The following is a 9,974-nucleotide window of genomic DNA, read 5'->3' on the forward strand; positions in this document are numbered from 1 at the left end:
AGACCTACTTCTCCTTGAAATATTCATGTCAAGTTTTAATTACATTTCGCGGATTTTAACCCTTTATATCCCGGTTTCGTCACATGAGCGCACTGCTTTTTTTGCCCCAAAAAACATAAAACTTGAATATTTTCCAAAAAAAACATTTGAGGTAATATTCAATTGTTATTATAATTAGGCCTTTAGATGGACTAAAGATTGGCACCAACAGTCATTTCGATCGCCTTTTTTTTTTTTTTCAGGACCAGAAAATGGTCTCCAGGCGGCAAATGCTCCTCCTCTAGGCCGAAATAAGTGCATTCTTGCCGGGGTAAGTCGCGACGATTACCGGGGCACGATCACCGGGGACTCATTTTTGCAGCACACACATCCGATACCACGTGACAACAAATACGTCATTTCCTGTTGACTAAAAAAAAAAAAGCACCCTCATACGGTCCTAGGGGCCGAAAATGGTCCCGCCCGATCAGCGGGCGAAGCCGCTGCTGCACGCCGGAAATGAGGCTTCATTTCCCGCAGGTCTGTCCAAGAAGCCCGCTGTTTTCCAGCAGGGGTCAAATGTGAAGCAAGGGCGCCACCCGGTGGCCAAATAAAAAAATTACAATTCTAAGGTCCTGACTACAGAACAAAAATGAAACTTAAGCCATCGCCACTACGTTAATGGTAATAATTGTGCAGTGAAAAATAGCGTTTATAATGGGTTTCAATGGGGCGATTTATGGCTTTTGGTACTCATGTGGATGTTGGTTTTTAGCTTAGCCACCTTAAGCTAATCGAATAAACGGAGACGGCAATTCTAAAGAAAAAAAAAAGGGTTGGGAGGTTTGGCTATATTCTATTCAACACAGTGAAAATGGCCTAATATTAAAAAACGCTGTGGATGATAAATGGCCGTAGGTACTACCAAGGGCCATTTGAAGGACCTTTTTTAAAATGGTCCTTTGAAAAACCATTAAAGGTGCCCTAAAGAACCATTTCTTGATGGTTCTTTGGGGCACCTTTAAAGGTTCTTCAATGAACCACTGAAAGAAATGGTTCTTCAAAGAACCATTGTTTGAGCGGTTCTTTGTGGCACCAAAAAAGGTTCTTCTATGGCATCAGGCTAAAGAACCACTTTTGGTTCCAGTTGGCACCTTTATTTTTCTGACACAAACAACAGGAGGAACACACGTTGGAAGATGGTTACCTTGTCCAGGTATAAAGACATCAACATTTCTGCTCTGATCAGATGATGGCTCCTCACAGGTGTATCTCCCAGAATTCCTCCATGTGATGTTAAAGAGATGCAGGATGCTCATGGAGCCTCGATTGTCCAAGAGGACCCCTTCTACTGGCGGGTCCTGAGGAAAATGCCACTTCACCTCACTCCACCCCAAACACTCCTGAGGAGAAGAAAAGATACCTGAGAGAGAGGTACTGGAAGACATCTGAAGACAGAGACAGGTAGGTGTAGAGACAGACAAGTGTTACTGACCACTGTGTAATTGGAGTTAGAGGGGACCAGAACTTCAGAGGCGGATGGCAGCAGCTCCAGAGAAACCGCCCCTTCAGGATGAACCAGGAATACACCTACACACAGAGACAGGTAGACATTCAGGTGTCACCTCTAAAATCCTACTGATGCTTTTACGTTATTACTCACCCAAGAGAAACCCCAACAGGCTGATATTTCCTGTTCCCCTGATGGATGCCATCATGGCTGCCAACCCTGAGCAGTGACAGGTGGAGGAGAGGTTTCAAAATAAAAGTCTAACATCATTAAAACACAAAATGGACTTCCTGTGAAGCTCTGATATTTGGTGGAAGCTTTAAAAAAATGCAAATAGTTGAATGCAATAAGTGTTGGATGCTGCAGGCTGTGTACAAATACTGTAGTAATGATTGTCTGCTATTACTGCTCTATATTCCAGAGAGATGTGTTTACTGCATGTCAGTGGCAGCTGGAGACTGCAGAAATAATAAACTCAACGAAGTTACTTTGAAGGGAGGCGTCTAAGAAGCTTCATTAAAGTTTAACAAGTTTATTTAAACCGTAGCAGTCTGGACTTTTTTCATTCCCTGCATTCAGTCGGCGTCTGTTAAATCTGTCGAGGTGACTGATGCTTCAAACAGACGTGAACACATTCCTGTGTGTGTGTGCATGTGTTTTCACACAAAGCAGCCACTCACAGTCATCCCTAGGGACTTCAGCCAAACAGAGCCCTGGTTGATGGAGAGAGAATGAGGAATGCCAGCTGACCACCGAAGAAGAAAATAAACAGCGAGGTATTTCCTGTGGGCAGCAGAGAGGAGAGCAAGCCTCATCTCAGGGTTTAGCCAATCACAGCTCTGAAGCTCTGTGCCCTGACTAATGCTCAGCAGGTGATGTCACCAGTCAGCTGCCGAGTCTTCCTCTTCATCCCTACCTCCACTGTCACAGAGTGTCAAATTTGAGCGTCCAGATTGGTGGCTTCAGTCTCTCTTGTGATGTCACCAATGGAAGTTTTAAAGGGCTTTTTATTAACTCTCTTAAGGCTGAAGAGAGAGGAATGCCTCAAATGTGTGCTTGAGTAAAATTTGCTTTGAAGTACTGATCTTGTGATCAGGTTACTGACCAACAGAAGACACTCTTTTACAGCTGCTAAGTTAAAAGATCACACCATTGTTTTTCCAGCCTGCCGTGTGTGTGTTGTGACTGCTGTGTGTGTTTGGTTCAAACTGACTGTGCAGCACAAAGCTGATCTCAGATCGAATCACCAACATGTTCATCGGCCGACGTTCTTCCAACTGTGTTTTTGGATTTTTGTCTAGTTCGTGCTCAGTAAAAATCACCTTTAAGCAGCTCTGATCAGAAATATGAGCAGCTACAAGACATCGATCGGCAAAGTAGGAGACAGCGAATCTGACTATGGTGATCTATTTAAGTAGTATTCCAGATAGGTAATCATACACCTGTTCATCAACACTGAATATTCTACATGTAATCATTTCATATCCTGTCACACTCACCTACTCTACAGGTGTGCCACCTGCCTGTCACTGCTCCATACTAACGCTGTGATCGGTCACCTCAGACCTGTAGCACACAGCACACACACACTGTAACACAATTAAACTGATCAAACTGCAAACCACAAGATTTATTGTTGGTCAAGTCGATGCATTTGAATGATCAGCATGGCAAACATAAAAACAGAAATCTAACGAGAAGCAGGTGAGGCCCAACAGCAACCAACCACAGTTCAGATAATGCACAGAAAAAATAACCGGATATATGCTCGTGTATGATGTTATTACCACACAATAAGTTTGATCAGAATATTTCTGACACTTAAAGTATTACAAACACCAAACATGTAAGGAACCAAACTGGATGATCAGGTAGGGCTGTTGGATCTGAAAAGTTGATTTTCATAGATTAGACTTTCATCAATAATTCTTCAGTCTGTGCTTTTAAAATGTTTTGAAACAAGTTCAAACTCATAAAAACAGTAAATCTAATGAAAATGAGAATTAGTTCACCAAACCAGTTAAAAACACGCAAACTGAGCAAATACACCAAACCTACAAATGGAAACATCCTACGAGAAGGTTCAAAATATGTTTACACTCATATATGCCTCTCTTCAGCGTCTTATTCACTTCAATTCTTCATGATGAAGAAGAGAACATATGAATATTCTGACTCTGTGGTGACACACAGCAGGCTCTCCCTGAGCCTGGTTCTGTCAGAGGTTTCTCACTGTTAAAAGGGAGTTTTTCCTTTCCACTATCGCCAATGGTGTTGGTTACGTTACTTGAAAATAATAATTAGTTACTATTAGTGATTACTTCTCCAAGAAATTAATCCAGTTACTTTACTGATTACTTATTTTCAAAAGTAATTAGTTACTTTATTACTTAATTACTTGTTAAAAACATGGTACACAACCTGAATATGTAATAAAGCAATAGGCCTTTCTGCTCAATTCTATTTTTTTCTGCATAATCCATCATATAAAATGACGCTTGTATGTCATTGTCAGCTGCCTGAGACACAGGTTTGAAGATGTGAGGTTTAATTAGAGGGAGGATCAGCTGTGGTTCTGTGGTTGCTCAATTTTTGAAGATGTTCTGAAGCTGAGACATGAAGAGGAACCTGCTGCCCAATCAGAGCTCCCACTGTGAGGAGATGTCAGAGTTCAGGAGGAACGTCTCTTACTGAGCCCAGTTTTATTTATCTGATTTTAATCTGTCAGTTTAACCCCAGTTTCACTGGCAGTAAAATACCTTTATAGAATGGTAAATGGCCTGTATTTGTATAGCACTTTACATAGTCCCTAAGGACCCCAAAGCACTTTATACATTCAGTCATCCACCCATTCACACACTGGTGATGGCAAGGTACATTGTAGCCACAGGTGCCCTGGGGCGCACTGACAGAGGCGAGGCTGCCGGACACTGGCACCACCGGGCCCTCTGACCACCACCAGTAGGCAACGGGTGAAGTGTCTTGTCCAAGGACAAGACACGCTGGAAGTTCCGCCCCCTCACTGGCCTTCAGCCTCATGATTGCTGCACAAGCTTCCCTCCATCACTGATCTGTTCAGCAACAAACTGCAGGAGGAATACCACATTCAGGTGCCGATACTCAGCTGAGATTCACCTGACCCACTGCTATGTGCACCAATGCAGTGAAGGTATTGCACACAGGACTTACTCGCAGTACGTACTCCCAGTGCTCACAGTCTTTACTCTCAGTACTCAGAGTACTTATTCGCAGTACTCACACTATGTACTCACAGCTTTTACTCGGAGCACTACTTAGAGTAGTTAAAGTATTTACTTGCAGTATTTACTCACAGCAGCATTTCAGTATTTCTAGTACATGTAGTACTTGTACATAGCAATACTGTGTGGAATCTAATCAGGATTCAGAGAAAGAAAAGAGAGTAGAGTTGGTTCAAACCTTCTGAAGCTGCTCCTTTTCCTTCTCTTCTTCTTCTTCTTTTCACTGTTTGTGTCTCCTCTTCTTCTCTTCAGTTCATTCCAGACGAACGACGAATGGAAACCAACAGACTGATTCACAGTGAGAGAGGGAGACATAGGGCCAGAGTGGAGAGAGAGAGAGTCTGCAGTACTGAGGGAAGAAAACGGGTGAGAGACACAGACGCACATAGAGAGAGAGCGAGAGAGAGAAAGAGCATCTGTTTTCAATCTGTCTCTCTGCCCTCCCCCCTTCTTTGACAGGAAATGAACCGAGTGCAACACACACACACACACACTCACACACACACATACTGAAACACACATACAAAAAAGTCAGTTTTCTGTTTTACAGTCAGACTTACTGCTTGTGTGTGTGTGTGTGTGTGTGTGTGTGTGTGTGTGTGTGTGTGTGTGTGTGTGTGTGTGTGTTGTTTTGTAGTAGACTTTATTAAACAGAGTGCTATGTGAGAGAGTCAGCTTACTGACTGATCAGTAATAATTGTCAGGGTCCTGGGTCTGAGTGACCCAGGGTCCCTGAGCAGTTTTGGACTTGTCTTGTATTGTATGTATATTTGGTATTGCTGTCCCTCTTCTCCCTGTTTGCGGGTGTGTGTATGTGTTTCTGCAGGCTACTTCAGGCCTGGTGAGTGTGGCTCTGCTGGCGGACTGGCCACATCCGAAGCTCCTGCAACACCCCCTGTTGTTGATCAGGGCTCGTCGGGGGAGCTATTTAGGAGTGTTGGAGCTCCCACCGGCGCGGGATCATTACGTTAGACTCCCAAGTCAGTGTGTGTGTTTAGGAAGTGCAGATCGTGTGTGTGCCCACGGGGGTCAGTGTTTAATGGCTGCCTCTATTGTTTTCCTACAGGAGGAACGTGAAGAGGAAGGGCAGCACGCACAGGGTGCGCTGGTGGGCAGCTCTGAACACCACATCCAGAACACCCTGGATTTTGTTGAGAAGGTGAGAGTTGTAATTATGGAGGCAGATGAAACCATGGTCTCGTACGACGTTACATCTCTCTTCACTTGCATCCCAGTCACAGAGGCGTTGGAGGTAGTCCGTAAGAGATTACAGGATGACACCAACCTCAGCAACAGGACTGCTCTCAGCATCGACCAAGTGTGTTTAAACTGTGTCTTAATTCCACCTACTTCACATACAAGGGTCAGTTCTACAGGCAGAAACATGGGTGTGCCATGGGCTCCCCAGTTTCACCCATCGTGGCCAATTTGTACATGGAAGAAGTGGGAAAGAGGGCTTTGCTATCCTACCCTAGAACACCGCCAAGCCATTGGTTCAGATATGTGGATGACACCTGGGTGAAAATCAAATCTCAGGACGTTCCACATTTCACGGATCACATTAACTCGGTGGACCGACACATCAACTTCACCAGGGAGGATATGAAAAGTGGCAGGTTAGCCTTCTTAGACTGTGAGATTTCCATCAGTAATGGGGGACGTGTACCGTCAGCTTTTAGATGTCAGGACACTACAACACAGAGCGAACACGATCCCCACTGACACAGCGGACAGGGAGGCAGAAGAACAGCACATCAAGAAGGCCCTGAGTAAACGTGGTTATCCCAGCTGGACTTTTGGTAAAGCGGGAAAGGCTCCTAAAGAAAGCTCCAGCCGATCCAGGAGAGAAAGACAACCGCTGCCCAAGCGAAAACCTGTAGTGATCCCATATGTGTCAGGAGTATCAGAGCAGTTGAGAGGCATTTTTTCTAAACACCGGGTCTCTGTTGCTTTTAAACCCCAAAAACACGCTGCCCCAAAAATTGGTCCACCCCAAGGATCGGGTCCCCTGACACAAACAGAGTAACATAGTTTACGCTGTTAAGTGCCAGGAGGATTGCCAGGATTTATACATCGGGGAAACCAAACAACCTCTGGTGAAGCGGATGGCACAACACAGAAGAGCCACCTCATCAGGCCACGACTCTGCGGTCTATTTACACCTACAGGCCAGTGGACACTCTTTCAATGATGAGGATGTTCACATCCTGGACAGGGAGGAACGCTGGTTTGAGCGTGGAGTCAAGGAGGCCATTTACGTGAAAAAGGGAAAGACCATCTCTGAATCGATAAGGGGGCCTAAGGGTACATCTTTCGCCATCTTACAATGCTGTGATTGCAGCCGTTCCCCACCTCTCTGTGAATGGTACTCATGGTTGTTGATCAATGGTCATGAGAATTTGCATAATTATGATTAAGGAACTGACCTCCCAGCCCATTGTTCCCTCAGTGGGCTGGTTTCAGTCATTATGCAAATGTACTGTTTATAAGATTTAGGGAAACCTGCAGTCAGCTGAGACTGAAGAAGTCACTTCGATGAGTGATGAAACGTTTCTCCCACATAATGTCATATGCTGTGGGAGTGTCTGGTCGGGTGTGGTCCAGGTTCCTGTTGTCCATCCCCTGGGGTGGAGTTGGCCAGCTCATCACCTGCTTCCAATTTCCGGGGCTCCATCTAGAGGGTTTTTAAGCCAGCACTGCCTGCTACTCCTTGCCAGTTCGTCCTGCTACCACCCGTGGTAAACTTAGCCTCCTCTGTGCTCAGACTCTGTGTGCCTGGATCGTGGGTTAATGTGTCCTCCGTCTCCTGTATTCTCCAGATTCATCACCCGTCGTACACACCAGCAGTGCTGGTTCTGTTTCCGTCCCGTTCTCCCGTCTGCCCAGAACCCGAGGACCACACACTCATCTTCTCCTCAGCCTGCCCTCCAGCCCGTACTTCAACCTCCCTGGACACCTTGGAACCTGGACCAGCCTCCCCACACTCTCAACCATCCCTGGAATGCTCCCACGGCAACCCCTTCCCCCCCTAATAGCCGGTGTTTTAGAGTAAGCCCAAGACTCTCCACTAGTACCACTAACCTCTGCCCTTTAATTGTTTCCTATTCAGTAAAACCCTTCTCCTGTGTTTGCAGAAGTTCCCGCCCATGATCTCCCTGTGTTCTACGTCCGTTTCTCCGCCCTCGGGCCTCCCTCAGTTCCTGCGAATGATTTCTGTTAGACCCAGTCTTGTTTAAGTTCCTTTTCCTTTCAATAAATTGTACATGGTTCGAGCAATTGAATCTGCTCTTGAGTCCACTGCATCCTTGTTTGTGACAGAACGAACTGTCCAATAATGGACTCAGCGGACCCAATTCGCGCCGCCATAAATAAACCGGGCGCGGTGTTAGGACGGCATGAACAGACATTGACGTCCCTAATGTACCAGTGTAACGCTATTAGTGAGAAGCAGGAGGAGTTACTCACCAGGTTTTCAGAAATCAGGGAGCCGAATCCGCCCGTTTTCCCCAGTCAGCCGGGACCGTCGCCTGCACCCACCGTTGCGCACCCCGCGATAGAATCGGCTTATCGGGGCATTTCCTCCCCTCCACCGGAGCCTTTCCACGGAGAGTTGGGGCAGTGTGGGGGTTTCCTTTTTCAGTGGTCGTTGTTCATCAGTCGCACGCCACACGCTTTCCCAAATGATGCTGCCAAGATTTCCCATTTTGTAGGGTTGCTTAGGGGTAAGGCGCTCGCGTGGGATGAGGCGTTTCTGTCTTCTCACCCGATTGCCTCATGCTCCTATGAGGAATTTCTCAAGGAATTCAAGTCTACATTCGCTCACCCGATTTCTGAGGGTACTGCAGCTAAGAGGCTGTTGGGACTCCGTCAGGGAAAATGCAGCGTTGCGGAATATTCGATCGAGTTCCGCACCGCTGCTGTAGAAGCGGGTTGGCCAGACGCCACGCTGCGGGGTATTTTCCTACCATTCCTTACCGAACAGATGAAAGATCAGCTAGCTGTACACGACGAGCCGGCCACGTTCGAAGCGCTTGCCTCTCTCGCTCTCAGGATTGATAATCGACTGAGGGAAAGAGACGCTGAGAGGCGTTCCAAGCCCTCTCCGTCTCTGTTTCGGCCCGCGAACACTTCCGCGTTACCCCCACCACTTCCGGTAACAACATCCGCCCGTCCCCGCTCTCCTTCCCCAGAGCCTATGCAAATCGGCCACTCTCGGCTCACTCCTGAGGAGCGGGAACGGCGTTTCCGAGCCGGAGAGTGCTTCTACTGCGGAGGAAGCGGCCATCGCATCGCTGTCTGCCCAGTCCGGCCAAAAGGCGTGGCCCGCCGGTAAGTCCGGGGTTACGGGTGGGCAGTGTTTTCAAAGGAGATAAACCCCGTTTTCTGCTGTTAGTTTCTTTAATAACTGGTACTAAGGCTCATTCTTTTCACGCTCTCGTTGACTCAGGGTCAGAGCAAAATTTAATAGACACTGCGGTTGCTAAATCTTTGAACTTGCCCCTCACTCAGCTCGAGCCTCCGATCCCAGCCTCTGCTTTAAATAATGAGGTATTCGCTATGATCACTCACCAGACCGCACCTGTCAAATTAGTCACGTCAGGCAATCATCAGGAAAACATAACACTCTTTACCACTTCTTCCCTTGACGCGCCAGTAATCCTCAGTTTTCCGTGGTTGCAGAAGCACAATCCACACATTGACTGGACAGGGAAAAGAGTAGCCAGTTGGAGTCTATTTTGTCTCGCCAACTGCCTTAAATTAGCCTTGCCCTCGGAGGCTTCTGTTTCTCCTCCATCGGTTGTTTCCCCCCCCGACCTTACCGCTGTCCCTCCTGAATATCATGATCTACAAGAGGTGTTTAGTAAAGACAGAGCTCAGTCGCTGCCCCCTCATCGACCTTATGATTGTGCCATTGATCTCCTTCCTGGTGCTCCTATGCCCTCCAGCCGTCTTTATAACCTGTCCCGTCCCGAAAGGGGGGCTATGGAGAAGTACATCCAGGACTCGTTAGCAGCCAGTCTCATTCGTCCTTCCTCCTCGCCAGTGGCCGCCGGTTTCTTTTTTGTTTCTAAGAAGGATAAGTCACTCCGGCCATGCATCGATTACAGAGGACTTAATGCGATCACGATTAAGAACAAGTACCCCCTGCCTTTGATCAATTCAGCTTTCGAACCCCTCCACGGTGCTACTATCTTCTCCAAGCTGGACTTGAGAAATGCATACCA

General features: G+C 46.8%; 1 protein-coding gene across 2 annotated transcripts in view; it reads right to left on the reverse strand.

Moving 5' to 3' along the window:
- The window catches only part of LOC146661423 (platelet-derived growth factor receptor beta-like), a 47,456-nt gene extending 42,389 nt beyond the window's left edge, over positions 1-5,067 (reverse strand). The window contains exons 1-5 of one of the 2 annotated variants that reach the window (XM_085421471.1): positions 4,928-4,960; positions 2,170-2,272; positions 1,643-1,708; positions 1,475-1,569; positions 1,187-1,382 (exon numbers count right to left, since the gene is read on the reverse strand). In XM_085421471.1, coding sequence (XP_085277597.1) covers positions 1,187-1,382; positions 1,475-1,569; positions 1,643-1,697 — 346 coding nt within the window. In that variant the 5' untranslated portion in view covers positions 1,698-1,708; positions 2,170-2,272; positions 4,928-4,960. Of the gene's footprint in view, positions 1-1,186; positions 1,383-1,474; positions 1,570-1,642; positions 1,709-2,169; positions 2,273-4,927 lie in introns of both variants that reach the window. The other variant, XM_085421470.1, reaches the window with a different exon arrangement.
- Between the last annotated feature and the right edge of the window lie 4,907 nt (positions 5,068-9,974).

The sequence above is a fragment of the Rhamphochromis longiceps genome, linkage group LG10 (assembly GCF_057381845.1).
Source record: "Rhamphochromis longiceps isolate RC_006_pf linkage group LG10, R_longiceps_female_GT1.1, whole genome shotgun sequence".
In the NCBI taxonomy this organism is placed as follows: domain Eukaryota; kingdom Metazoa; phylum Chordata; class Actinopteri; order Cichliformes; family Cichlidae; genus Rhamphochromis; species Rhamphochromis longiceps.